The sequence below is a fragment of the Botryllus schlosseri genome, chromosome 3 (genome assembly GCF_051294905.1).
Source record: "Botryllus schlosseri isolate E-star chromosome 3, Bs_hap1, whole genome shotgun sequence".
Taxonomy (NCBI): Eukaryota; Metazoa; Chordata; class Ascidiacea; order Stolidobranchia; family Styelidae; genus Botryllus; species Botryllus schlosseri.
The window spans coordinates 30,222,831-30,248,564 of record NC_137238.1 but is presented as its reverse complement, the minus strand read 5'-3'; the positions used below and the strand labels follow the sequence as shown (position 1 = coordinate 30,248,564).

Sequence of the window (25,734 nt, the reverse complement as noted above, 5' to 3'; positions counted from 1 at the left end):
ATGCTTCGTTTTTATCATTTTCATCGTTTCTATCTATTCCATCGTTTTTCCCTAGTGTTGGGAAGTCTAGTTCCTTTTTAGGGCATTTGTACTGTACATGCCCACTCTCGCTGCAGTATCTGCATACTCTTACTTTTTTGCAGGTCTCAGCACTATGCCCATTCTCCAAGCATTTGGTGCATTTGTTCGTGTTTTCTAATGGAGGAAACACTTTGCATGCAGTTTTTCGTATTTTTACGAACGGTGGAACTGTACCCTGTTTGTAATTTTCGACGGCTATTTTCCTGTAACCGTTGTAGAATTGAGTGTCTTTGTGGTAGAGACTCTCCACTCTCACAATTTTGCCACAGTTCAAACCTTCCAGGTATTTATGGACTTCCTCGTCTTCTATTTCAGTAGGTACTGCCCTGATGTGGATAAACTTTAGTTCATCTCTTGGGTAATATAGCTTCCCTTCTATCTCTCCGAAGGTGATGTTCCCTCTTGTTTCATTATACATCTTCATTCTGTTGTCTATGTTTTCGTTTCTTTTGAAAGTTATATTGTATGATTTTGGGCCATTTTGGTATACTCCTTGTATATCATGTTTATATTCTTTCAAGATATCGTGTTGTAGTACCATTTTTAATACCTCAGACAAGGTTTGTTCAAGTTTTACAACCAGATCAAGCGATCTAGGCCTCTCTCCTTCGTCATCCATGTTATTGTTGCTGTTGCAGGTCAATCAGCTCTGAAAACCACAGCTTTTCGTTTTGTTTATTTCGGTATTTTATTTGCTTATCCGTTATTTTTGGCAGATAGGTCGCGTGATTTTGAGTACCGGTGCACTAGGAATCCTAGTTCGATTGTAATCTCTAATGTTCGTGTTGTATTGTCTTTCGTTTATCTCGTCAGTCTTTTAGACAATCAACTTTCAAATTTGTATTGTCTTCGTGTGTGAAAGACAATTCCCTTTCTGACGGGTTCTGTTTTCAATTTTTTGCGTTCAAGTTCAGTTGGAATCTAATAATGTAATAAGTAATAACACACACACAAAAAAAAGGACACGTCTATAAGCGTGTGCCCGAGTTAGCTGAGATACCGCGACCTGGACACGGCAGTTACGGCTTTTAAAACTAGGCACGACAGGTAGGCCTATGTCTGAAACGGCAGTTAAGGCTTTTAGCTAGATACGGCAGTCACGGCTTTGTAAAACTTGGGACAGCTCAAAAGTTCAATTAGTTCCCAATTTTTTTTTGGCGAGATTGACACGGAAACACGTGTAAGTCTGTACGGATTTTAACTTAGGCAAGACTGGCACAGCAACAACGTGTAAGACAGTACGACTTTTATCCTAGGCAAGACGGTACGCTATGAACGTCGCACAGCAAAAAAATCTTGTAGTCCTATAAAAAGCACGTCCTTTCTAATTTATAGGTAACAGCGTTTGCCACAGCGGCAAAACCACAACTAGTACTAATAATCTGAAAAACACTTAGGAAGACACCTGCCTCTCCAACGTATCGCAAATTGGAGCAAAATTACGTCGCACCGTGTTGTACCGTACAGGTAGAAAGATTCAGCACGGATTCTACTTGAAAAATTTGATATTTTCCAAATCATGAACAACCCTGTCAGGATGAAGACTTCGCCAGTAAAGGAAAAAGACAAACGGATTAGCTGGAAATTGGTCCAATTTATTGAAATGGCCACGGTAAAGTGATGGTGTGGCGACATCATGCGGCACCACCACTGCGGTTATCGAAGCGTACAGTGCTTTCTCTTATTTTCATGTCGCTTTATATATAAAGCCATTGATTGTGTGTTTTTGTCAGTTCGCTCAAGTGCTGCTTACAATAAACTTGTCACCCGCTTAACTGGTGACCCCGCGATCCAGAAAATTCTGGATAGTTCACGCAGCAAGATGGATCCCCAGAATCAGGCAGGTTTAGATACACCAGCGGAGAACGCAATGGCTATCAAACTTCCTTCATTTTGGGCCACTCAGCCGCGCACCTGGTTTTGCCAGGTCGAGGCTCAATTCCGGATTCGAGGAATCACAACGGACAGTACAAAGTTCTACTACGTGGTCTCCGCATTAGACCAGGAAACAGCAAGTCGACTGGTCGACATTTTAGAGCAGCCTCCACAGGAGAAAAAATACGCAACAATAAAACAACGTCTTCTCGACACTTTCGGCATTCCACGACAAGAGCGCGCAGCGCGACTAATCAGCATGCCGCGTTCGAGTAATCGAAAGCCTTCCCCACTCATGGACGAGATGCTGTCTTGACTAGGTGATCATCAACCGTGTTTACTTTTCGAACACCTCTTCTTGCAGCATATGCACGAGGATATTCGCCTCGCACTCGTCGAGCAAAATATCACAAATCCTAGGGAGTTGGCCAATCGAGCTGACTTGCTATGGCACGCACGTAGCATAGACGCAGAATATGCGATTAACATGTCAAGAAAGCGTACAAAACAAATTAATACAGATTGCAGCAGTACTCCTGTTGACATGTGCTACTATCACAAGATTTTCGGCGACAAAGCACGCAAATGCTCTCCTCCTTGTTCCCAGCAGGGAAACACCACGACCGGTTGCCCTTAATGGCTGGAGCAACCGATCAACATTCTAGCCTTTTTCTTAGTACACGATCTCGTCTCCCGGAAAAATTTCCTCATAATCTCGTCTCCCGGAAAAATTTCCTCATAGACACCGGCGCGCTTCCTCATAGAAACCGGCGCGTAAGTTAGTGCACCACCGCCTACAAATTACAAACGCCGAGCGCTCCGTTGCAAGCGGCCAACGGCAGCATAATAACCACATACGGTCACAGAAACGTGACGCTCAACATCCCCGCGGGGACATTCACATGGAAGTTTATCCTGGCCGACGTCTCTCGACCACTCATCGGAGCCGACTTCCTGCGCGCTCATCATTTGCTGATCGACATGCACAAGCAGCTTCTTATTACCCCGAATCAGCGCAAAACCTACCCAGTGAGCAGGTACGCTCAGCCTGCACCACAGCTGAACACGATAGCTTCTCCGTATAACCAGCTTCTTGCCGCGCACCCTCAACTGTCGGTCCCTACGTTCTCTTCGTCATCAATGAGACATGGAGTAGAACACCACATAGTGACTTCAGGACAGCCAGTGCACGCAAGGGCAAGACGTCTTCCACCAGACAGATTAGCAATTGCCAAAGCGGAGTTTCAACGAATGATAAGTTTAGGAATTGTCCAGAGATTATCCAGCCCTTGGTCCTCACCTTTACACATGGTTTCGAAGTCATCCGGGGGCTGGCGACCCTGCGGGGACTATCGGCGTCTAAACGCTGCAACAGCACCGGACCGTTACTCAATTCCGCATATCCACGACTTCACCGCTCGCTTAGCAGGGTGTCGCATTTTTTCGACAGGGTGTCGCATTTTTTCGAAAGTGGACCTCATCAGAGGATACCACCAAGTCCGGTAGCACCCGCTGACATCCCCAAAACCGCGGTTATCACACCTCTTGGACTATTCGAGTTCCTTCGCATGCCCTTTGGTCTAAAGAACGCCGCCCAGACGTTTCAGACGTTTCAACGACTAATTGCCACCGTCTGTCAAGATTTACCATTCGTGCACGTTTATCTCGATGACATTTTGGTAGGTAGCCCAAACTTCGAGACGCATCTCGAGCATCTCGCACTCTCTTTACGAGACTGCGATCACGGCTTAATTATCAACAAAGAAAAATGCCAATTTAGGAAGGACAAGCTTGAGTTCTTGGGTCACATCGTGGACCACCGAGGAATCGGACCCTTCCCGACCAAAGTCGGACGCAATCACGCAATTTCCGCCTCCCAAAACCCTCAAAACTCTGCAAGAATTTATTGGGATGATCAATTTCTATCACAGATTCATCCCTGTAATTGCAGACATCATGAGGCCACTTTATTGTGCGCTGGCCGGCAATCCACGAAAATTAGTCAGGGACCCCGAGGTAGAAAAAGCTTTCGATGCAGCAAAGGAAGCGTTAGCCAACGCAACAATGTTGCACCATTCAAGATGCGCTGCTAAAACAGCCCTCACTGTCGACGCTTCACAAACGGCAGTTGGGGAAGTCCTCGAACAACTGGTCGACGGGAAATGGTGTCCTCTGGCCTTTTTCAGTCGGCAGCTTCGTAAGCCTGAGACAAAATACAGTGCTTTCGACCGAGAACTCTTGGCGCTACATTTGTGTGTGCATCAGGCATTTCCGATATTTCCTAGAGGGACGCCCTTTCACAGCTTTTACCGACCACAAGCCCCTCACCTACGCGTTCACCAAAACTTCGGAGCCTTGGTCAGCACGGCAACAGCGGCACCTTTGCGCGATTTCCGAATATACCACGGATGTCCAACACATTAAAGGGAAAAGCAACACGGTCGCGGACGCACTTTCGAGGCCAACGATCGCTACTACCGGCCAACAGCCGACGCTTCTAAACCTAAACCTCGAAAACTTGGCTAAAGCACAAGAAACCGACGAGTACAGACCTACAACTCAGGGACATTGCTATCGGCAACTCGGCAGTCACGCTGCTATGCGATATCTCCTGCGGACAACCTCGTCCTGTGGTCCCCAAACCTTGGGGAAAATGTTTTCGAAACAATCCACGGTTTGTCACACCCGTCCATTGGCATTACGAAAAAACTCGTGAACTCGAAATTCGTTTGGCACGGTATATGCAGAAAGAAGTGGGGTTGTGAGCCAAGCAATGCCTGGCGTGCCAGCGTTCAAAAATACATCAGCATGTCTCTACGCCGGTTCAAGATTACCCAACACCCGCAGCGCGCTTCAGCCATATCAACATTGATCTGTTGGGCCCTTTGCCTCAATGCCAAGGCAAAACCTACTTACTTACAATAGTCGACCGATACACGCGTTGGCCAGAAGCAATCCCAATTGACAACTCCCAATTGAAAACTCCACAACTATCACGTGCGCCAAGGCGTTCATATTTCATTGGATTTCTAGGTTTGGTGTCCGTTAAATTTACATATGAAATGAGGTCAGCAATCAACCAGCTTTTAGGTATCGAACTTCACCGCACTACTTCTTTCCATCCACAAGCAAATGGTTTGGTGGAACGGTTTCACCAACATTTGAAAAGCGCGTTAATGGCCCGTTCGACCGAAGCCACCAGGAAGACCACGACGTCACACTCGGCCTCCGCAACGTTACCAGGCCTGAACTGCCCGCTTCTAGAGGGGGCTATGTGACGGCACCACCACGGCGCTTATCGAAGCGTACAGTGCTTTCTCTTATTTTCATGTCGCTTTATATGTAAAGCCATTGATTGTGTATTTTCGTCAGTTCGCTCAAGTGCTGCGAGAATTTTCAAATAAATTGCTTTACGCGCTGAATTCAACGACCCCGAAAAGGAAATAAACTGACAAGCAGCGGCTAAATATATTTCACTCTCTACCTATTCAATTAGAACAGGGGTACCTATTCAATTAGATCAGGGGTTCACAAAGTGTGGGTCATGGCTTGCTTTACGCGCTGAATTCAACGACCCCGAAAAGGAAATAAACTGACAAGCAGCGGCTAAATATATTTCACTCTCTACCTATTCAATTAGATCAGGGGTACCTATTCAATTAGATCAGGGGTTCACAAAGTGTGGGTCATGGCCCACTGGTGGGCCACAGGAGCATTTGAGGTGGGCCACAGAGCTATTTGGAATGGTGTAGAACTAGTGAAAAGTTGTGTATATTTGTTATGTTATTCGCTCAAAAATATATTCATATCATCAAATTATATGCAGGCTGCCTTAAGTTTTTCCTCCGACTCTGATGGGACATAATAGCACGTATGGAGTCACAATGTACGTATAGCACGTATGGAAAGTCGAAAATGGGAGGGGAAACGGAGGCTTTTATCCCCCGGCTACGACAACCTACGGCTAACGACAACGAAAATAATTTCGATTATATAGTAACTTGAAGTTCGTGCTGGAGTGACCAAGTTTTCCAGCAGGGCCGTATGTCGTTGAAAGGGGTGTACATAAAACCCGGAAAGAAGTGTATTTGATGAAGATTTACGGTGCCTTGGCAGGTCGTATTATTGTAATATAAAAATAGCCATAATCACAAGTTATTATCAATTCAACATCCTATCGAAGTATACGGCACCACCGCAACGAATCGTATAATGTATTGAGGATTTAGAGCAGTTCGTGCATTAATGTTTGGAGTCGGTTTAAAATTTCCGGCCTTGAAATCATTGTACATAATGTTAGAGTCATATGAAATGATTGTACCATTGGATTGAATGATCTGACATCGCAACTTCAGTATATACATGACATACTATGTACATTGTACAGCTTGAACATTGAAATATTCTTTCGCCACATCTGGGCAGTATCCCCTTCACCGAAGAATTGTTTGAAGCTGGCCCAGCCCCAATCCGTACCATAGTGGAAATAAACCCGCGATGACACAGTGGATGCGGAGATTAGATTATTGGGTTTCGCAACGTGAGTGGAACAGCGGCTATATTAATGTACACGATCTCCCAGGACCGTAACTGCCGCACCTAAAACCCTGCATTGGGGGGAGTATAAAGGGGCCCAAATTTCTTTGTTCGTTTGTTTGTTGGAGAAGATTTATTGAACTTGAAAATTTTCGTCGCGCTTGGCGCGATTTCATTACTTTGACGGTCTACATTTGTAATGATCAAAAGGAGAAAAATGCGCAGATTTTAGATATACAGGCATATCGGCGCCTTGGACGGGACTATGACTCTACGATAAGTGCGCCACAGAACATTTTCAAACTGGAAAATGGGCCGCGGGCAAAGAACGGCTGAGAACCTCTGAATTAGATGTTCGACCAGTATTTGTAATTGTAATATGCTATTTTGGGCACCAAGTAATTGTACTGTGATTGAAACATGTAAGGGAGTAATTATAATCAAACTGAATTAATGTAATTGATCCAACTCTGGATATTGATGATAATAGCTTGCCATTGCTCCCTCTATTTACCCGTCCGTAGCTAAATATCAAAACAGTTATATTTTTGATAAGTAGCAGGAACCCTATATTTTTGTTAAGTAGCAGGAACTCTACCGATAAGTACTCTAAATGTCAAAGTAAGGAAATTGGACAACAGTATGGCGAACGACGGGAGTAATGGGTATCTAGGCCTGCCAGAGACCTTCAAAAGCTGTCAATGGAACACTGCGCTCCAAATATGACATGGCCTCAAATTAAATTGGATATGGATATCTTTGCCATAGGGCTGCCCACAGAGAAACGCCCATTATGAGTGCAGCCATCAATCAAGCTAAACGCATGCCCACCATAGTTATGACTACAAAATAAAATTGATCAATAAAATTCATCAAACACACTAACCTTGCACTTGTATGCAGCATCTCCGCTGACACAGGTTGCCAATGTCTGACATACTCGCTTGAATTCTATCCAGAAAAATGACGAGGTTACCATGGCATAAAATTGCACAACGATCTTTGGTATGGGATGAAAGGTAGCGCATAATTTTACTAGTGAACGATGTACTAGCTTTTTCCACTTGTGACGGTTGCCCGACATTCGTAGAGTTGGTCACAGTACTAAGCATTGCAAATCTATTAGTATTTGAAGTAGTAATAGTGGAATTGACCGGGGTGTCGCATACTACTTGTGGCGAGTCATAGGTTGCTTACTTTTGTAATAGCCGGATGGAAAATGCATATTCAGTAGTGAAAGCAAAAACAAGAGCCCGAGTGATTCGATTCAAAATAGAGTGTCGGACTCCCGAGTCGAGTATTCAAGTATCATTATTTATGACGTCAAAGCAAAACGGATGTGGAAATTTCAAATATATATATATGCATTTCATGCGACCACGACAAACATGTCCGCTCGAAGATGCAGAGATAATTTGGTATTTTTTCACAATTCAAAAAGCATGATTTCCAGGCAGTGCAACATCTGCCGTACCTAACAAGTTGCCAAACTTACCAAATTTTTCTCTTCGCCAAATACCGCATTGGCCGCCCTTACAACTTTTATTGTCACGTTGTCCCCAATCCGTACATTCTTCAGCAGGTGACAAACAGGCACCTTGAAGTTGACTTGCAATTCAAAATGACCCGTGCGTTTGTTGGCACAGACGAGGGCCGGGTTTTCAGCCGCTCATTCGACTCCTTGTCATAGTAGTCCTTTTTCGGGCACACCGAGGACTTTTCTGTACTCGTCGAATTCTTTAAAGAAAAAAGAGCGGCCGCGAGCCGGCGACTCGACCTTGGGAACCTTGCTGAGGTTTTTCAACTTGCCGCCTTGCGAAAAATAAATAGGCCCGACGAGCTGCCGAAGCCACCCGCCCAGACCCCAAATTAAACCATTACCTCACCGTCACCTATAACCTACAAGTTGCCAAACTTACCAAACTTTTCTCTTCGCCATTGGCCGCCCTCACCAGCCTTTGTGGAATCAAGCCCCGGTTTTTTTCAAGTGCAAATATTATTACAACTTTTTTGTCACGTTGTCCCCAATCCGTACATTCTTCAGCAGGTGACAAACAGGCACCTTGAAGTTGACTTGCAATTCAAAATAACCCGTGCGTTTGTTGGCACAGACGAGGGCCGGGTTTTCAGCCGCTCATTCGACTCCTTGCCATAGTAGTCCTTTTTCGGGCACACCGAGGACTTTTCTGGACTCGTCGAATTCTTTAAAGAAAAAGAGAGCGGCCGCGAGCCGGCGACTCGACCTTGGGAACCTTGCTGACATTTTTCAACTTGCCGCCTTGCGAAAAATAAATAGGCCCGACGAGCTGCCGAAGCCACCCGCCCAGACCCCAAATTAAACCATCACCTCACCGTCACCTATAACCTACAAGTTGCCAAACTTACCAAATTTTTCTCTTCGCCATTGGCCGCCCTCACCAGCCTTTGTGGAATCAAGCCCCGGTTTGTTTCAAGTGCAAATATTATTACATCTTTTTTGTCACGTTGTCCCCAATCCGTACATTCTTCAGCAGGTGACAAACAGGCACCTTGAAGTTGACTTGCAATTCAAAATGACCCGTGCGTTTGTTGGCACAGACGAGGGCCGGGTTTTCAGCCGCTCATTCGACTCCTTGCCATAGTAGTCCTTTTTCGGGCACACCGAGGACTTTTCTGGACTCGTCGAATTCTTTAAAGAAAAAAAGAGCGGCCGCGAGCCGGCGACTCGACCTTGGGAACCTTGCTGACGTTTTTCAACTTGCCGCCTTGCGAAAAATAAATAGGCTCGACGAGCCGCCGAAGCCACCCGCCCAGACCCCAAATTAAACCATCACCTCACCGTTACCTATATAACCTGAGTTTTCTTTTCAATACCCAAGCGCAAAGTCAATGTCGGTGATGTTCTCACGAAGCGACCGGCAGGGTCTTTACGAGAAGCGCTCGCAAGCGGTGCCTGCAACGACAACGCAAAGTCAGTTGCGCTTTACGAAGGTCTGCGATCACACTCGCAGTTCTTCGGCCATCATTCGGCGCCACTCATCGGTAAGCACTTCTTTATGCGCGCGGTCCAGTTCGGCCGGGTCGATAACCGCTTCTCTTGTTATCCCACAATGGGAACACACCCATTCGTGTTCGTTATGATCGCTATCGCTATTTATTATCGAGCTATGAACACAAGCGCGCCGCGTTTTATCAGAGTTTGTTGTTCGTAGAAAAACAAAACAATGTCTTGAAATCGGGGTGAGGGCCGGGTTCAATCCCGCTCACATTGTCCCTCGCCACACTAGTCATTTTTCGGAAACACTTTTTCGACTTGTTGAATTTCCGAAAAAAACGGACACGAGCCGGCGATGCAACGCGTCCCTGCCTTCGAGGCCAGATTCTGACGCATCACGCGCAGGCTGGCGCCCACATAATGCGCCAGAGCATTTTTTCTGAACATGCAATACATGATAAATCTGCATCATCTCTCAAATTCAAGAACGAAAAGGCGTTCTGAAACGCGGCCAAGAAAAGCACATCGACCTAAGAATTTGTGGATGGATTCCTCTCGCCGTTTTATAAATTCATCGTTTCGTATCCAGCTGGAATCGGAGACGTCGCCTGATGGGAATGACAAAAGAAACTTTGGTGGGACACTAAAAAAAAAACACACCAGATATGGATATTTGGACAACTAATGTTCGTGTGGCGACTAAAAACAATTTATGACAATGCTTGACCACAAATCTTAAACCGTCCTTACAGCGAAGTAACTAACCTAACAATTGAATATAAAATGTTTCTAGTCGCCACACGAACATTTCGATTAACTATCTAGTCCGGTACCGTAATTATCCATGTATGACGCGCAAAATTTTCCTGATTTGTCCTAAATTCACGGGTGCGTATTAATTTTCCCGATCTGTCCTGAAATCACGGGTGCGTATTATGCATGGGTACAACAAACCTCGCAAAAAAAAATCTCCCTCGACTAGAAATCACACCTTTATTCATCTTCGTTCTAATCGCGCATCACATTCGGCCATCATGCCCGTAATTCGTATTATCAGTGTCACTCGCTGCCAATTAGTAAGAAGCGTGTTGCGAATCAGCGTCTGCACTGCACAACAGCAAGCGATCTCCTGCCGAGTTGGTTCGCCGTTTGTACGCCAGCAAAATTAGGTCATTGATTGCTGCACTCAATGTCAAAATATATAACGTCCTAGCTTGCTGTGTAGAGATTTCAAATCTCACACGTACGAGACTGAACTAGTTCTGATACACTACAGGGGCGGGCAACTTCTCCAGTCGGTGGGCCGGATATGGGAAAATTAAGTACGTGGCGGGCCAGATTGCTGAATCGATAGATTAGCTCATTTATTCAATTATACGAGGGATAAATCGTATTTAAAGAATATATTTTGACGACAGTATATTTAAAGAATGTATTTTAACGACAGCAATGTCATTTCGAAGCGATTTCTCGCCGATAATGACGATGACAATGTGAAGTTGAGAACCGCATCGTCAGACAGCAGTAGTTCTCAAAGTTTTGAAACGTGCCCTCTTCTTCTGGTGAAAAATTCCGATAAGCCCGGTACCACAAATTTTGTCGGTGGCGAGATAGCGCAGTTGTATAATCCACAGCTACAAAACCAATATTTGTTGTGGGTTCGAGTTCGACTCCGGAATTCCTATCCAAGTGTTGGACTTTTATCTAGGATCGTCCTCGCCATCTCATCGGCATAATTATTAAGCTGTATCTCACAAAAGCCTTGACGTGTGCCGTGCTACCAGCAGTTGGCGGTTACGGAATGAAAATAAGAAATATCGACCAGGTGTAAATGACCATTGTGGACGACTAACACCATGATTACCACAAACAAGATTAGGGATGAGTACATAGTTAATGCTGACAATGCAGTGTTTTCGCTTCGACGAACTTACCCGTAAGCTCCACTCTCGCACGCTGTGCGCAGCAGTGCGCACACCAGGATATCATAACACACAGTCACTAAAATTTGACGTGGTAAACGAGTAGTGGGGAATCTCGGTAGACTGATGGGCCGCGGGCCGCATTATCATGGAAGACTGGAATCTGTCCGCGGGCCGGCTAAAATGCCGCCGTGGGTGGGATCAGGCCCGCGGGCCGTATGTTGCCAGCCCTTGTGATACAGTAATGTAATGTGCCTCGGCACACCGGTTAAGAACCAGTGCACCAATCGGACTGAGCTGGTGTGCCGCGAGCAAATGTGGTAAACTAACTATGTGGAAGTATGTCAAAAATCCAAATTTCGAGTGTGTCATTGCTGGTTTCTTTATTGAATTTACCCGATCAAGACACGCGAGGCACAATCCGATGCAGCGAACAGATATAAGGATGACCTTTTTCTTTTCTGCGTCTATTTGCAGTCGTATTCTTGCCATGTCTTCCTCATCGATGATCATTTTACAACATCCGATATTGCTAATTTTGATTCCTGAGATGCCAACTCATAGGGTTCCCCTTTTTGTAAGACACTGCTTTTATAGATGGGAGAACGAGCAGCAGCCTACATAAACCTCCCCAACACCAGGAAGGCATTCTCACTCACCATCGAGAAATGAACTCATTTGGAAGTGATGTTCACGTTTACAAATCAGAATTGGCTAAATAGCCATTCACATTGCGATTGTTGGGTAGCGCGCCATCACTGCAGGTAAAATGTATGCTCCGGGCGCATCGTTATGTTGCAGGCGACAAATCCGGGAATTGAGAAGTAAAGTTGATCGAATTGTATCGGTTACAAATTTCTCTGCCGCTGGGTTTATTATCCCGGTTTGATGGAACTACAATTGAACTGGCTACCAGTAACACTATTGAGGTGTACTATCCTAACAGGTGCTATTACATGATCTGCGTGAAAATGCGTTCGTCATCCACGTATAATACACCTCTTCGCCGCTGTATTTATTAGTGGCGATTGAGATTGGACTCTTCGATGCGACGGTTAATTACATCGACAATGTGGTAGTGGGCAGACTTCATTGTCAAGTCAATCTTATGGAATTAAGCTCGGGCTGAAATTTGGACGAGATCTCAGCAGGTCAGTTATGTGGTAAGAGGTAATAGCTGATAATTTAAAACCTAATACGGAAGCATTAAACCTACTAACACGGAAGCATTCCGGTGGTTTGCCTGTGCTATAGGCCAAAAGAGTTCAGAAGCACCAGTGTGCCGCGAACTATTCATATTCAAAGTGTGCCGCGAGATCAAAAAGGTTGAGAACCAATTTTCTGATATGAGCTGAACGCGAGCCAATTTGCAAGTTTTCGCGAATTCATTCTAATTCCAATCTAAATCGGAAACACCTGTGTGGACTAACGCAATTTGGAAAGGCTAGAGATTTTCTAGCTAACTGTGTATGGAAAGGCTAGAGATTTTCTAGCCAACTGTGTAGACTTGTATCTTTGAAAAATCAGTGATCGTATTTTTCCCCAGTACCAGTACCATAATTGGATACTTTTACCTCGCTTTAACCTGTGAGCCAGTATAAATTCCGGGCAATCAATACTTTCACTCGGCATGCCTTGATCCCTTTCGAAACGTTAATTTTGTGACCTCAGAAAGACCGACATACCTGATGTTGACTCCGACGTATAAACAACCTCACGTTTTCTCTTTCGTGGCCTTTTTTGTCAGAACGACGTTCTGTGATAAAAACGATACGATTCAAAAATCTAGATGTAATATTTGAAAGGAATAGAATGCGCCAAATCTGTATTTTGGACATTGTACTGGATATTGTCGTAGGAGAGAGAGTTTGTCAGTGTTGTGCCTGTTGTGCCAATTTCTGAAAGGTAACAACTTGTACAGAAAACAGGCTTTTGTCCAAATTCACGTACATGGCTCTTTCCTCGCCAATACATTCTCGGGCCATATTTTCATAATTATACTCTCACACCAGGGTTATTTGGTATCAGCACGTACTACGGACTCCTATTTTATCTTGAGGTATCAATATATCGATGCCGTATGTTCATGGAAAGGTTTCTACTTCAATTGAGAGTTGACTATCATCAATCAAACCCTCCAGACGAGTGCAGACAAGAGAACCTCCATTCTTACAGGATGAACATAACAGTACCGTATAAGGACTATGACACTGACCTTGGTTTATATACTGAGCTGTTCACTTCATTAAGAAGAAACTTGGTTTATATACTGAGCATGAAACTTGGTTACGGTTTATATACTGAGCTGTTCACTTCATTAAGAAGATAACTGAGCTGATTTCTTCATTAAGAAGAAACATACGCACGCCCTGAAAAACAATATTACGAAACGAAGACCACACCGAGATAAAAGTCGAACACCCCCCACACCGAGATAAAAGGAAGGAGAAGACGGCTGCACGCAGCTCGTCTTGTTCCCACGTGGTCGCTTGACCATTCCAAGGTAGGTGAATTGTCTGTGGCAGACCATCTTCGGCCCGTTTCTTCAACTCTTTGACGACGCAGAGCGAAACGAAGAGACCACATTCCCAGCAAACATGTTGATGGTACATGCATGGGTGTATATATAGCCTATATATCATGGTCATAAAAATTCATAAGAATTTTTGACCTACGCACAAGCAACGACAAAACTATGCAAAGATCAACCAAATCTACTTCTACTACTTTTCAGGACATCAATACACGATTGAATAATATTTGCATTGAAATACACTTCATCACCAGCTCGTGTAGCAATACTTCAGTATACAGATACACGCAGATAGACGCACACCATTGGGCCTGAAACTACAAATACAGTGAGGACAAGTGTGTGTCGCTGTACAAACCGATAACCGGGTAAACTAGACCACCACCCCCGTCCGCGTCCTCCCAGGCCACATCTAATGAAGCCTCATCTTTTAACCAAAGCGCCTTTGTCCAAATCGGCGAAAGATGAGTCAGAGAAGTCGGCTCGGTGCCACGATCATTACTTCCATCCGTGTACGAAGCACCGTAGTTACATGACAACTGCACGATTTTGTTCGACAAATGCGTTTCAAACTGCACACCGACGGAAACCACCTACACCGGCAAATGTGCTTCCAACTTCACACCGAAGGTCGGCATCAATTCATAGAAATGAAATGAGCGTCTTTTCCTTACACAGCAGACATGCTTGCTGTCTGGTTCGGGCAATTGGCTGCGTGGGTTTCCTTCCTGTAAGCACTTGAAGCACTTTGGTTGCGCTTCATTTGCAGGTAGGTACACCCTGCAAGGTGCTCTGCCCAGGTTTATAAAGGCAGTGATCTTACCTGGCACGTAGTCGTCTATAGTAATCTGCCTATATCCATAGTGGATATTTTGCCCCTGTGGAATATATCTTTATGTTGCGTACTGTTCCGCATTCAAGTTGGTTAATGTTTTGCGCAATTTCGGCGTTCTCCACCTCTGTGGGTACTACTCTTGTGTTTATCTGCACAGCCGCCGGCGGCTGTGGTCTGTGGAGATAAGAGGGTTCCATTCTGTGTCGGTATGCCCTGCGCTGTGTTACTCAAGAAGGTTTCAATGAGGGTTTCGACCGGAGCCTCTTTGTGGAATGATAGATGGTAAGTCGACCTTCCAATCTGGAATATAGAGGATATTCCATGTTTTTGTGCCTTTAAGAGTGGATGGGTAATGATAGCGTCCACTATCTCTGCAGCGTTGCTCCCTGACGGTGTGATGATATCCAGAGAGCGTGGTCTATGGCCGTATTCTGTGGTTGTTTTGTGTATGTATGACGGTTGCATAAGCCACCTTACAGCTCGCCTTCACAGTGTTTACCCGTATTACAGGTTGCAAGCGCCTAGCAAATCGGTACCGCAGTTTCAAAGGCGCTTTCTGAACGCCCAAACCGATACTGCAGTATCGAAAGATGTCTGACGACTGACGTCAGACAGAAGTTTGCTAAAGGTCAGAGAAGGCAGTCTCTCGACGTCCCAAGAGAGAGGCGCGAGAGAAGGGGTGAAAGTTGAGCTCCAAAGAAAACACTGAGTCAAGTCTTGAATACTGAGGAGAATAGACTCTAACAAGAATTGACTCCCGAAGAGGAGAGTCTTCCGTCTTCGTTGAGCAACTCGCGGCGAAGTTTTGGTGTTTGAGTGCGTAATGACGTTTCAAGTTACTAGCTTTGTGAAACTTCGTTACAGTGATACAGGCGTTGTCGCTGCTAATTCTCCGACTCTACGTAAAGTAAATGACTCTATGTAATTTTACTTTACGTAGTCTCTTCTGTAATTTTATGTTAGTCTCTACTATGTTAGTCTCGCCGGAGAGACTATCAGCTCTTGACCCAGCGCGGAGCATTCATATCTCAGAATTATTTATATATAGGCTGCTTGTAACACCAGGACGCGTCACATGGCGAACGCTTTTCCGACTTGGTCTCACACACCCTTTGCACCCATTATGACACTATCAGCTCTTGACCCAGCGGGGAGCATTCATATCTCGGAATCATGTATATATAGGCTACTTGTACCCATTGTATTTATCCCCCCCCCCCATCATACTGCATAAATGTGGATATGGTTACGCAGTCCAAATACGTCATGCGTCCTCGTACATGATTCATCATCATACATCACACAGCTTCTGATTTTCCAGCCGTTCCTTCTGGGGCAATTCAACTTGTCGCTGGAAGCAAGGACCCTCTTTCGGTACTTCGGTACCCCGAAAGGTGCTTTTCAAGCGAATGACATGTCCGGAGGGTGTGCTGGCGGTTTCTAAACATACTATATCTGAAGAGCTATTATAAAGAACATTGTTTACAACAATCGTATCGTCGAAAACCTCTTCTAGCATACGCGCATATATTGCTCGTTTTCCTGACCGCTTGCTTAAATGATCCCGCTGTCTGCAGAGAGGGCTATCGGGCAGTTTCAGGCCTGTAATTAGCTTTTCCGTGGGCTGCGTTGCGGTTCGTCACAGATTCTCCACGCTCTCACTAGTCGGGAAATGATTTGTTTCGTAATTTGGCACCTCACTAATAAAGTGTCTGCTCTTCAGTTCCATTCTGCGTCATTCATGTCCATTTTCACTCGGGATCAGTCCATTTATCTTAACCCTGAAAGCTTAGGAGGTGGACAATTAGGCGTCCTAGGAGGACATTGTCAAAAACCTGGAAAAGGCGGACTAATCCTCAAGGAGGACGTATGGTAACTCCAGTGCCAGTACAAGTTGCTGTCGCGTTGTTATTATTGCAAGAATTTCTCGCGTGCTACAACGATATATTTTTTCAAGTTGCGGAATTATGTTGTTCGCCGTTGAAATGAGAGGCTTGGAGTTGGTGTGTAACACTTGACCCAGCACCGAGCATTCAAAACTCGGCAGCATACATGAAAGAAACTCGGCAGCATACATGAAAGAGTACTATATTTGTTATCCGACGCACGTTTCATGTTATTTTTCCAGTTTGGCACTAGAAACGACGTGCACACTTCAGACTCTAGCATGATATTTTTGCACTTGACTGTCTCCGCCAGCTCAGGGGCGCTATATCCTGGCCGCGACAGCCACTAGCACGAATACGTCTTCAAGCGCACTTCAATGACTTCGTTTGTCGGTCGGTAGACTACGGTCGCAAAAAATCTTCTGTGACACAGCAGTGCTACTTTACCCCCCCCCCCCCCCCCCCGTTTGAACCCGATTAGCATCATCCTCGAGAACGCGAGCCGTGAGGTCACGTATTGCCTTGTTTTGTATGCGCACTATTATTTCGATGTAATCATTAGGAGAGCCAAAGACCTACCAACAATATCCAGTGATTCGCACTGCCATTTGGTGACGTAGCGACATGCAATGATGAAACCAGCGAACCTTTCGATTCCTTTCGACACAATGGAAATTGAAATTGGCAACGTGCTAATGGAAGTAATCAAAACCTTAAAACGTCCCTCATTGATGAACCAACTCGTTGAAATAGGACACGAAATTGGCCGAAAGGAGTTCTGGAATAATCAGAGGTTTCTACTAACAAAACAGCTAATGAGTCGTACCCGCCTACCTTGTCAGATGACAAAATGTACATAACACTGTCCATAACCTGTAAGAAATGATGACAGTGATAGAATTATAATATATCTATAATATCAATACCTTATCAAGCCACTTCCCATCTTCTAAGGTGTTCATGAATCCTGGGCTGACTATGTACTCGCATGTTTTTTCGGTCGCCGCGGCAATCTTAATTTTATTCCAGAAAGAATTGCAATACAAATAACGGAATTATATATATATATATATATATATATATATATATATTCATTCATACTTCACCATTCAGAAATTTTCAGACAGTATATTCATTCACGCGCACATTCATACCAAACCATTCACACAATCGCAATCTTTCCGGTCCAGGTTCCTCGTTCCGTCTCGTCGATCATCGTCTCGTCCATCCATCCATCGTCTGTCATCAGCAGTTTTCCTTTTCCCATCTTCAGTATTTCGATATCTTTCGATCGAATTGATTCCCGTTTGTTTTCCTTTATTTCGTATTCTTTCGCATTTTTTCTGTTGTTGTAATTTTCCTTCCGTATTTTGTTCATTCTCTTTATCAAATTTATAATTTGCTCTCTGTTAATATTCCTTCTTTATTTAATTCCCGTTTGCGTTGATGAATTCGGTATTTAGTCAGTGGTACGTTACGGTTGATTGGGCTGAAGTCTTCGTTTCGCTTGTGATTGTTCTCCTTGAATGGAGACAATCGGCGAAGCCGGATCGCAGCAGTGTTGCGCGTGTCTAGAACAATTTGACTCTTCACTTTTCAACAATCGACGGTTCTTGGTCTAATTTTGCTCGTATTCTTGTTGCCCTAATCATTATCTATCATTTAATATATCTGTTATTGAAAAGTTCCAACAAAAAATCTTTAGTACCGGTACTGGTATTCTCACTAATCTGTCTTTGGCCGCCGTTAGCAAACCATTTTTTAAGGGGTAACCGGAGGAACCGCAGTGAACCTCCCCCCGTGACGCTTGTGGTAGCCCTGTGGATTTCACCACAGCACTATGTGCCACAAGCGCCCGTAATAGGGCCCTTTGAGTCGGACTCAAAGCACCCGCATCAGGTTGCTCCTATTACTGTTTTCTTCCTTTTTTCGCTTGTTAGGGGTTCAAACAGTTGGCACAAGAACGTCTTAAGAGGGGGCGTCTGCGGCCGCTTATCCCTCCGCCACCATGCTCCGCCCCGGGATACAGGCCCGTCGATGCGATACCAGATCCCGGTCGGACTATGAAGGCTGTGTTTTTCACGGTAGTCTGATCCAGATCAACATTTCCTCAAATATATGTCAGGTTTCCCAAGTATTTTGGGCGGTGGTGACATCAATTTTGTCTTCATAGTCAACATATTGTGAAGACAAGGGTAGAAGTGATCTGGATTTGTTAAGTTATTTCGAGTCAGCGGTCTGCTGTTAACAATAATATCTGCTTCCACCATGAACAATAATATCTGCTTCCACCATGAACGTATGAGGCGAATCTTCATCCAACTGGTGACCATTCTTCATTAACAAAGATGAAAGAACAGCTCGAAAGAACAGCTCGACAGCTACGAATCTGTCTTTCGCAAACTCCTCCTTTAGAATATGCTGAAGGTGCATTAAATTTGAACGGAAAATAATCCGGTACTGGTATTCTCACTAATCTGTCTTAGACCGCCTTTAGCAAACCGGGCTGTTTCCCTTATTCTCACCATTTCTAAGGGGTAACCGGAGGAACCGCAGTTAACCTACCCCCGTGACGCTTGTGGCAGCCCTGTGGGATTTTACCACAGCACTATGTGCCACAAGCGCCGGTAATAGGGCCCTCTGAGTCATTGGACTCAAAGCACCCATCAGGTTGCGAGTCATTGGACTCAAAGCACCCATCAGGTTGCTTCGGTTACTGTTTTCTTCCCTTTTTTTGCTTGTTAGGGGTTCACGGTTACTCTTTTCTTCCCTTTTTTCGCTTGTTAGGGGTTCAAACAGTTGGCACAAGCACGCCTTTAGAGGGGGCGTCTGCGGCCGCTTATCCCTCCGCCACCATGCTCCGCCCCGGGATACTGGCCCGTCGATGCGATACCAGATCCCGGTCGGACTATGAAGGCTGTGTTTTCACGGTAGTCTGATCCAGAGCAACATTTCCTCAAATACATGTCAGGTTTCCCAAGTATTTTGGGCGGTGGTGACATCTATTTTGTCTTCATAGTAAAAAATATTGTGAAGACAAGGGTAAGTTCTCCAGAGTCAGCGGTCTGCTGTTAACAATAATATCTGCTTCCACCATGAACGTAAAAATAATATCTGCTTCCACCATGAACGTATGAGGCGAATCTTCATCCAACTGGTGACCATTCTTCATTTTAACAAAGATGAAAGAACAGCTCGACAGCTACGAATCTGTCTTTCGCAAACTCCTCCTTTAGAAGATGCTGAAGGTGCATTAAATTTGAACGGAAAATAATCCGGTACTGGTATTCTCACTAATCTGTCTTTGGCCGCCGTTAGCAAACCGGGCTGTTTCCCTTATTCTCACCATTTCTAAGGGGTTACCGGAGGAACCGCAGTAAACCTGCCCCCGTGGTGACGCTTGTAGCAGCCCTGTGGGATTTTACCACAGCACTATGTGCCACAAGCGCCCGTAATAGAGCCCTCTGAGTCGTTGGACTCAAAGCACCCATCAGGTTGCTTCGGTTACTGTTTTCTTCCCTTTTTTCGCTTGTTAGGGGTTCAAACAGTTGGCACAAGCACGCCTTTAGAGGGGGCGTCTGCGGCCGCTTATCCCTCCGCCACCATGCTTCTGCCCCGGGATACTGGCCCGTCGATGCGATACCAGATCCCGGTCTGACTATGAAGGCTGTGTTTTCACGGTAGTCTGATCCAGATCAACATTCCCTCAAATACATGTCAAGTTTCCCAAGTATTCCGGGAGGTGGTGACATCAATTTTGTCTTCATAGTCATATTGTGTGTAGACAAAGGTAGAAGTCCATCCGGATTTGTCAAGTTCTCCATCAGCGGTCTGCTGTTAACAATATTATCTGCTTCCACCATGACCGTATGAGGCGAATCTTAATCCAACTGGTGACCATTCTTCATTAACAAAGATGAAAGAACAGTTCGACAGCTACGAATCTGTCTTTTGCAAACTCCTCCTTTATAAGATGCTGAAGGTGCTGCATTAAATTTGAAACGGAAAATAATCACACTCATACATCAAAAGTGACTTCTGAATTTTATCATGATTCATCAGCTTATAAGGTTGCTGTAACTCTCTGGATGCCCCAACAAAGCTAGAGTCTCTGTCACATCGAACCTGAGGTACCAGTTCATTACGACATACGAGGTACCGGTCCATTACGACACACAAAACAACGTAAAGCATTCAAAAAGCTACAAAACAACGTAAAGCATTCGAAAAGCTATCAGGGGCTCTTCTTGTCCGCGAAGAGCGTGTCGGAGTCGAACTGCTTTGAGCATTGTCAGCGATTTCAGCAGGGGTGGTAGCGTCCTCACTACAGAAGTCGTCGGCCTGAGTAACATTTTCTTCTTCGATTTCGATGGCGGGCATATCCAAGTGCGATGGAGAAGGAATATATTTCTTTCAGTGTGGCAAGGATTCGGTGACCTCGGTCATACGCGGATAAGGAGCAAGGTCTGTAGTGGAGACGGTCGACTCTCTTCCATCTGGATAGCGAATCAAAGCGTATTTTGGATTAGCATTGAGCAAACACACTTTATCGCATAAATAGTCACTCTTGTCGCGGACGAACTTACGTAGTAGAACTGTGCCCGACTTGAAAAGCCAATCGGGTAATGAAGAGCCATTCATTGATCGCCTTTGAAAAGAGAAATCGACCGTGCGGTATACAATTTGTAGCCGTGCACAGAAGCGACCTGATACAATGCAATGCGTCTGGGAGTAACTCCTCCCATGTGGATAGTGGTATTTGGTATTGGGCAAGCAGGAGTTTTACTGTTCTCCAAACAGTTCGGTTGGTTCTCTCACACTGGGAATTGCCAGTGGGGTGATAAGGGGTTGATTGACTTGTTGCAACACCTTTCTTCGTTAGGAAATCGTTCATTCTTTTCGACATAAATGACACGAGAGTGAACAACGTCATTACACATTCGATGACGGTTTCCGACGTCATATCGTTGCATGGAAATGCAAAAGGGAATCGTGATTATTCGTCGACAATGATTAAAATGAATTTACGTTTACCGGGGATCGGGCCTTTGACATCGATTGATATTCTTTGCCAGGGATAAATGGCTTTGGTCAGTTGGTGGGAATCTCCTTTATGAAATCTAGGTTTGAGTTCTCTGCATACACGGCAGCTGGAACAGATACGCCAATACGGTAAATTCTTGGATTTAACAAGGTCGGACAATCGACTAACTCCGGGATGGCCAAGTTGTGCATGGATTTCATTTAGATTTTGACCTGAACGGGTTACGGAGCAAATACGAGACAAGGTGTCTGCAGCGACGTTTTCGATTCCCTTGCGATGTGAGATGTCATAGTTGAAAGAGCTCCGATTCCCTTGCGATGTGAGATGTCATAGTTGAAAGAGCTGAGTTCAAGACGCCATATTAGCGCAAGTTTTGTGGGCTATTCTTGATTCTGCTGTGATGCTTCTTCTGAAATATGTAAGATGAATCTCTTTGATCTGTAACAATAAGAAATTTCTGATTGGCAAGCAAGTAATTCCACTTCCGAACAGATTCAATGATTGCGAGAGCTTCTTTCTCAATAGCGGGGTAGTTCGATTCTGCCTTTGTATGTGTGCGAGAGAAGAACGCTACAGGCCGATCACACTGGTTCGAAACTGCTGCTACATTGGCGCAGTTTGACGCGTCACATTCAACTGTAAAGGGTTGCTATTCGTAAATACATCCTAGACAAGACCATTATCTCTTTCTTTATTTGAGGAAAAGCAGCAATAGCATCAGCTCCCAGAGGAAAATTGGATGAACGAATAAGAGGCCTAATCTTAGCCGAGAAATAGTGAATCCATTTGGAATAATATGAAAACATACCGCATATACGTTTCAGACCTTTAAAGAGTCCGTAGGCGCGGCCATAGCCAGGAGCGGCTTCATGTGGTCAGGGTTTGGACTTATGTTGCCACGAGATATTCTGTGCCCAAGCAATTGTATTTCTTAGATTCCAAAACTTGATTTCTCTGTATTGATGGTGAGATGACAAGCTGTTGCGGAATCTAAAAATGCTTTCAAGCGGATATCATGCTCTTCCCTGGTCGCGCCATATATTGTAATATCCAAATACGCTACGACACCCTGTAATGGATGCTTTGAAATAAACGAATCGATATTACATTGATAAGCCGCTACTCCATTCGTGACGCCGAACGGTATTTTGCAAAACTGGTGAAGTGAGCCGCAGACGGCTAACGCCGTGAAAGGTCCGTCATCAGGGTGTTACGGGACTTGATGGTAAGCCGATTTCAAATCAACGGCTGAATAGTACTTGCCTTTAAAGACTTCATTGATGACATCTTCTATACGTGGCAGTGGATAAGCATCCAAATTGGTGTAATTGCTGATAGATACAGAATAGTCAATGAGAAGTCTTCGTTTATGCCGCAGGTCCCTGCATGGTTACTAGTGGATGAGCACGCCAAGGCGAATGACTCGGTTCTATGATACCGTCACTGAGAAGCTTCCGTACTTCGCCTTTAATAAATTCGCTATCTTCTTAGCTATAGGCCTACCTTCGAGAAGGAGCGGCAATGGGTTTGTAATCTTGAGTCAAGAAATGGAATATACGAAGCGGTTCACCGACTTAGGAAGTAACGAGTGCCAAGTGAGAGTTTACGCCTACTGCAAATGGCTCGTTCTTGTCATCTTTGAATTCGAAAATAACCTTCTTGTGCAATCTCATGAAATCTATTCCGAGGACAAAGTCTGCACATAAATCATCGATTATGCCAAATTGTCGAGTGTACTCACGTGACGCCACTATGAATACGACGGTAACGTGTCCTAGCACATCGGTGGCGCATTTGTTGGAAGTCAATTTGATACTGTAAGTTGGTCTCTGTGGAAACAAACCTAGTTTGATAGTAATATCCAGTTTGATGAAATATTCAGCAGCTCTCGAATCGAGCATGGCATCGAATATCTGCTGTGCAGTGGTAAGGAGTACGGTCGAGTCCTCTATAAACATTGCGGAGCAGCAGCCAGGCATTTGCTTTTTAATTTACAGAATTTCCTGAAATGTCCAGGTCTGCCACATTTGTAACCTTCAACCATCGATGCTGGGCATTGGTCGCGCTTAGCGGCATGGGTGCCTCCACAGAACGTGCATTCTTTGATTGATTTAACTTCGGGCACTCTGCTACTAATTGCAGAAACCGTGTTAAGCTGAGGATCCGGTGCGTCTCTCGCAGGCTGATGGGGATCGTTAGAGGTGCTTGCAACGAAACGTGCATCGACGTCATTAAATTTATAGGAAGTGGAAAATTCTTGAGCTTTCTCCAGTGAAATAGCAGTGATAATCGCTTTTTGCAGTGACACTCCCTCGCATTCAAGCAGTCTCGTACGTATATGGGAATATTTCAAACCTCTAATGAAAGCATCTCTTATAGATTCTTGGCGATATTGCTCGGCGGTGACACTCTTGAAATCACAATCCTTTGCGAGCGCTGATAAGCTTTGGTGGAAATCCTGAACGCTCGTTGGTATCTTGCGCTCTACTAGAGAGAAGATGTCTTGAAGATATAACATTTTCCTCTGGTTTGTAATGAGAGAGCTTCGACGTAGGATTGCTTTTCTTCTATCAATGCGCAGACGTCTGCCGAAATGAATCCACACAATAATGCAAGCTTATTTATTTTGGCATCAGAATAGGATGCGGCAGGCAGCTATGTAGGATTGCAGTTGTCGTTCCCAATGACAGAATATCTTCTGGACCGCCGTAGCATTTGGTAATACCTCAACAGTTGGCACCCTTATGAGAATATGGCGTCGACCGTTTTCTGCTCCCCCATCGACCGACACGACTCAGTTAGTCTTAGTTAATAAAATTGTTGTGAATCGATTACACCTCTTTACATCCAAGGCAAACTATTAACTAAGACAAACAATGAAGAGAAACGCAATAACTTTATACCTAGGACTACAGTAGATAATCAACCAAGACCAATTAAGCAATAATAACAAAACCGTAATGAAATGGTAGCGATCACCACAATCAGTATTTAGTATAAGCCTTGGCCATCGCATGTATCATCAAGAATTCAATGCTACAATTTTACAAACAATTCCAACAATGATTATATATTATTTGATGAAATGATTTTGACGGTTGGGACTGAACAATCTCACCAATTGACTTCAGTATTCATCAACCCATTGTGCGCAGCTTTGCATCTCGTGTCTATTTCCAGAAATATTCTCAAAAGCAAATCACGAAGGTAGCGTCAATATTCAGTCACCTATCCAAATACTACTACAAAGCTGAGGTGACAGGTGAGTTTCGTCACTTTATTTTGATCGACTGAGGTTTTTTTTAGTGACTTTCTTGTTTGCCGCCAGCTGTCGAACGTGCGCAAGAGCGTCAGAACTTGGTGCGTTCGTTTGACAGGATTTCGAGACGATTGGATTCCGGGAATACTTCAAGCGAGACGGTGTTAACCCCCCTTGTTAATGTGGAGGTTAGAGCCATGGCTATATCTTTCCGGTTTTTCATGTGCAGTTGGATTCCTTTCAAAATAGTTCTAATCTGTTTTATTGGGTTTAGCTAACTAACAAAACCGGTTCCTGAGATGAATCCGTTCTTTGAAAGCAGGCTGTTTTAGCCCTGCTCATGACACAGCGGTAAGATTAGAGTTAAGAAGTCACTACGTCGTCATATTACGTCATACATAATGTAATATTATGTATTCATGCCTTACACAATGTAGTGTTGAGTAACCTTGGCTGTATGTGCTTTTCATTCATAGTGGCAAATACCTTCGTCCATTCTTAAACCCTATCGGCAACTCAAAGGCAAACTATTCACTCTGTATTACACTTACATTTTGTAAACTGAAACGTGGTTATGCAATATGGAATTGTCCCTGTATCCTGGAAACCGAATATAAATTTTCAAAAATGTTACATATTGGTATTGACGTTCGCTATTTTGCATTGGTTGCAAAGTATAGCATGACGCAATTTTGAAATAATCCACCTCCAATAAACTGCCTGTGCAAACTATAAGAAACTGCTGCCAATCCACCTTTAGAAACTATTTACTCTAGTAGCCTACTTACC

General features: G+C 44.5%; 1 protein-coding gene and 1 pseudogene across 1 annotated transcript; one reads left to right on the top strand and one right to left on the bottom strand.

Annotated features, from left to right (window-relative positions):
- Nucleotides 1-1,711: 1,711 nt before the first annotated feature.
- LOC145435328 (uncharacterized) lies at nucleotides 1,712-2,644 on the top strand (annotated as a pseudogene).
- Nucleotides 2,645-23,634: 20,990 nt separating this feature from the next.
- Nucleotides 23,635-24,204, bottom strand: LOC145436542 (uncharacterized). Its single transcript, XM_080313904.1, has one exon. The coding sequence runs from the start codon at nucleotides 24,202-24,204 to the stop codon at nucleotides 23,635-23,637; it is 570 nt and encodes a 189-aa protein (XP_080170030.1).
- Between the last annotated feature and the right edge of the window lie 1,530 nt (nucleotides 24,205-25,734).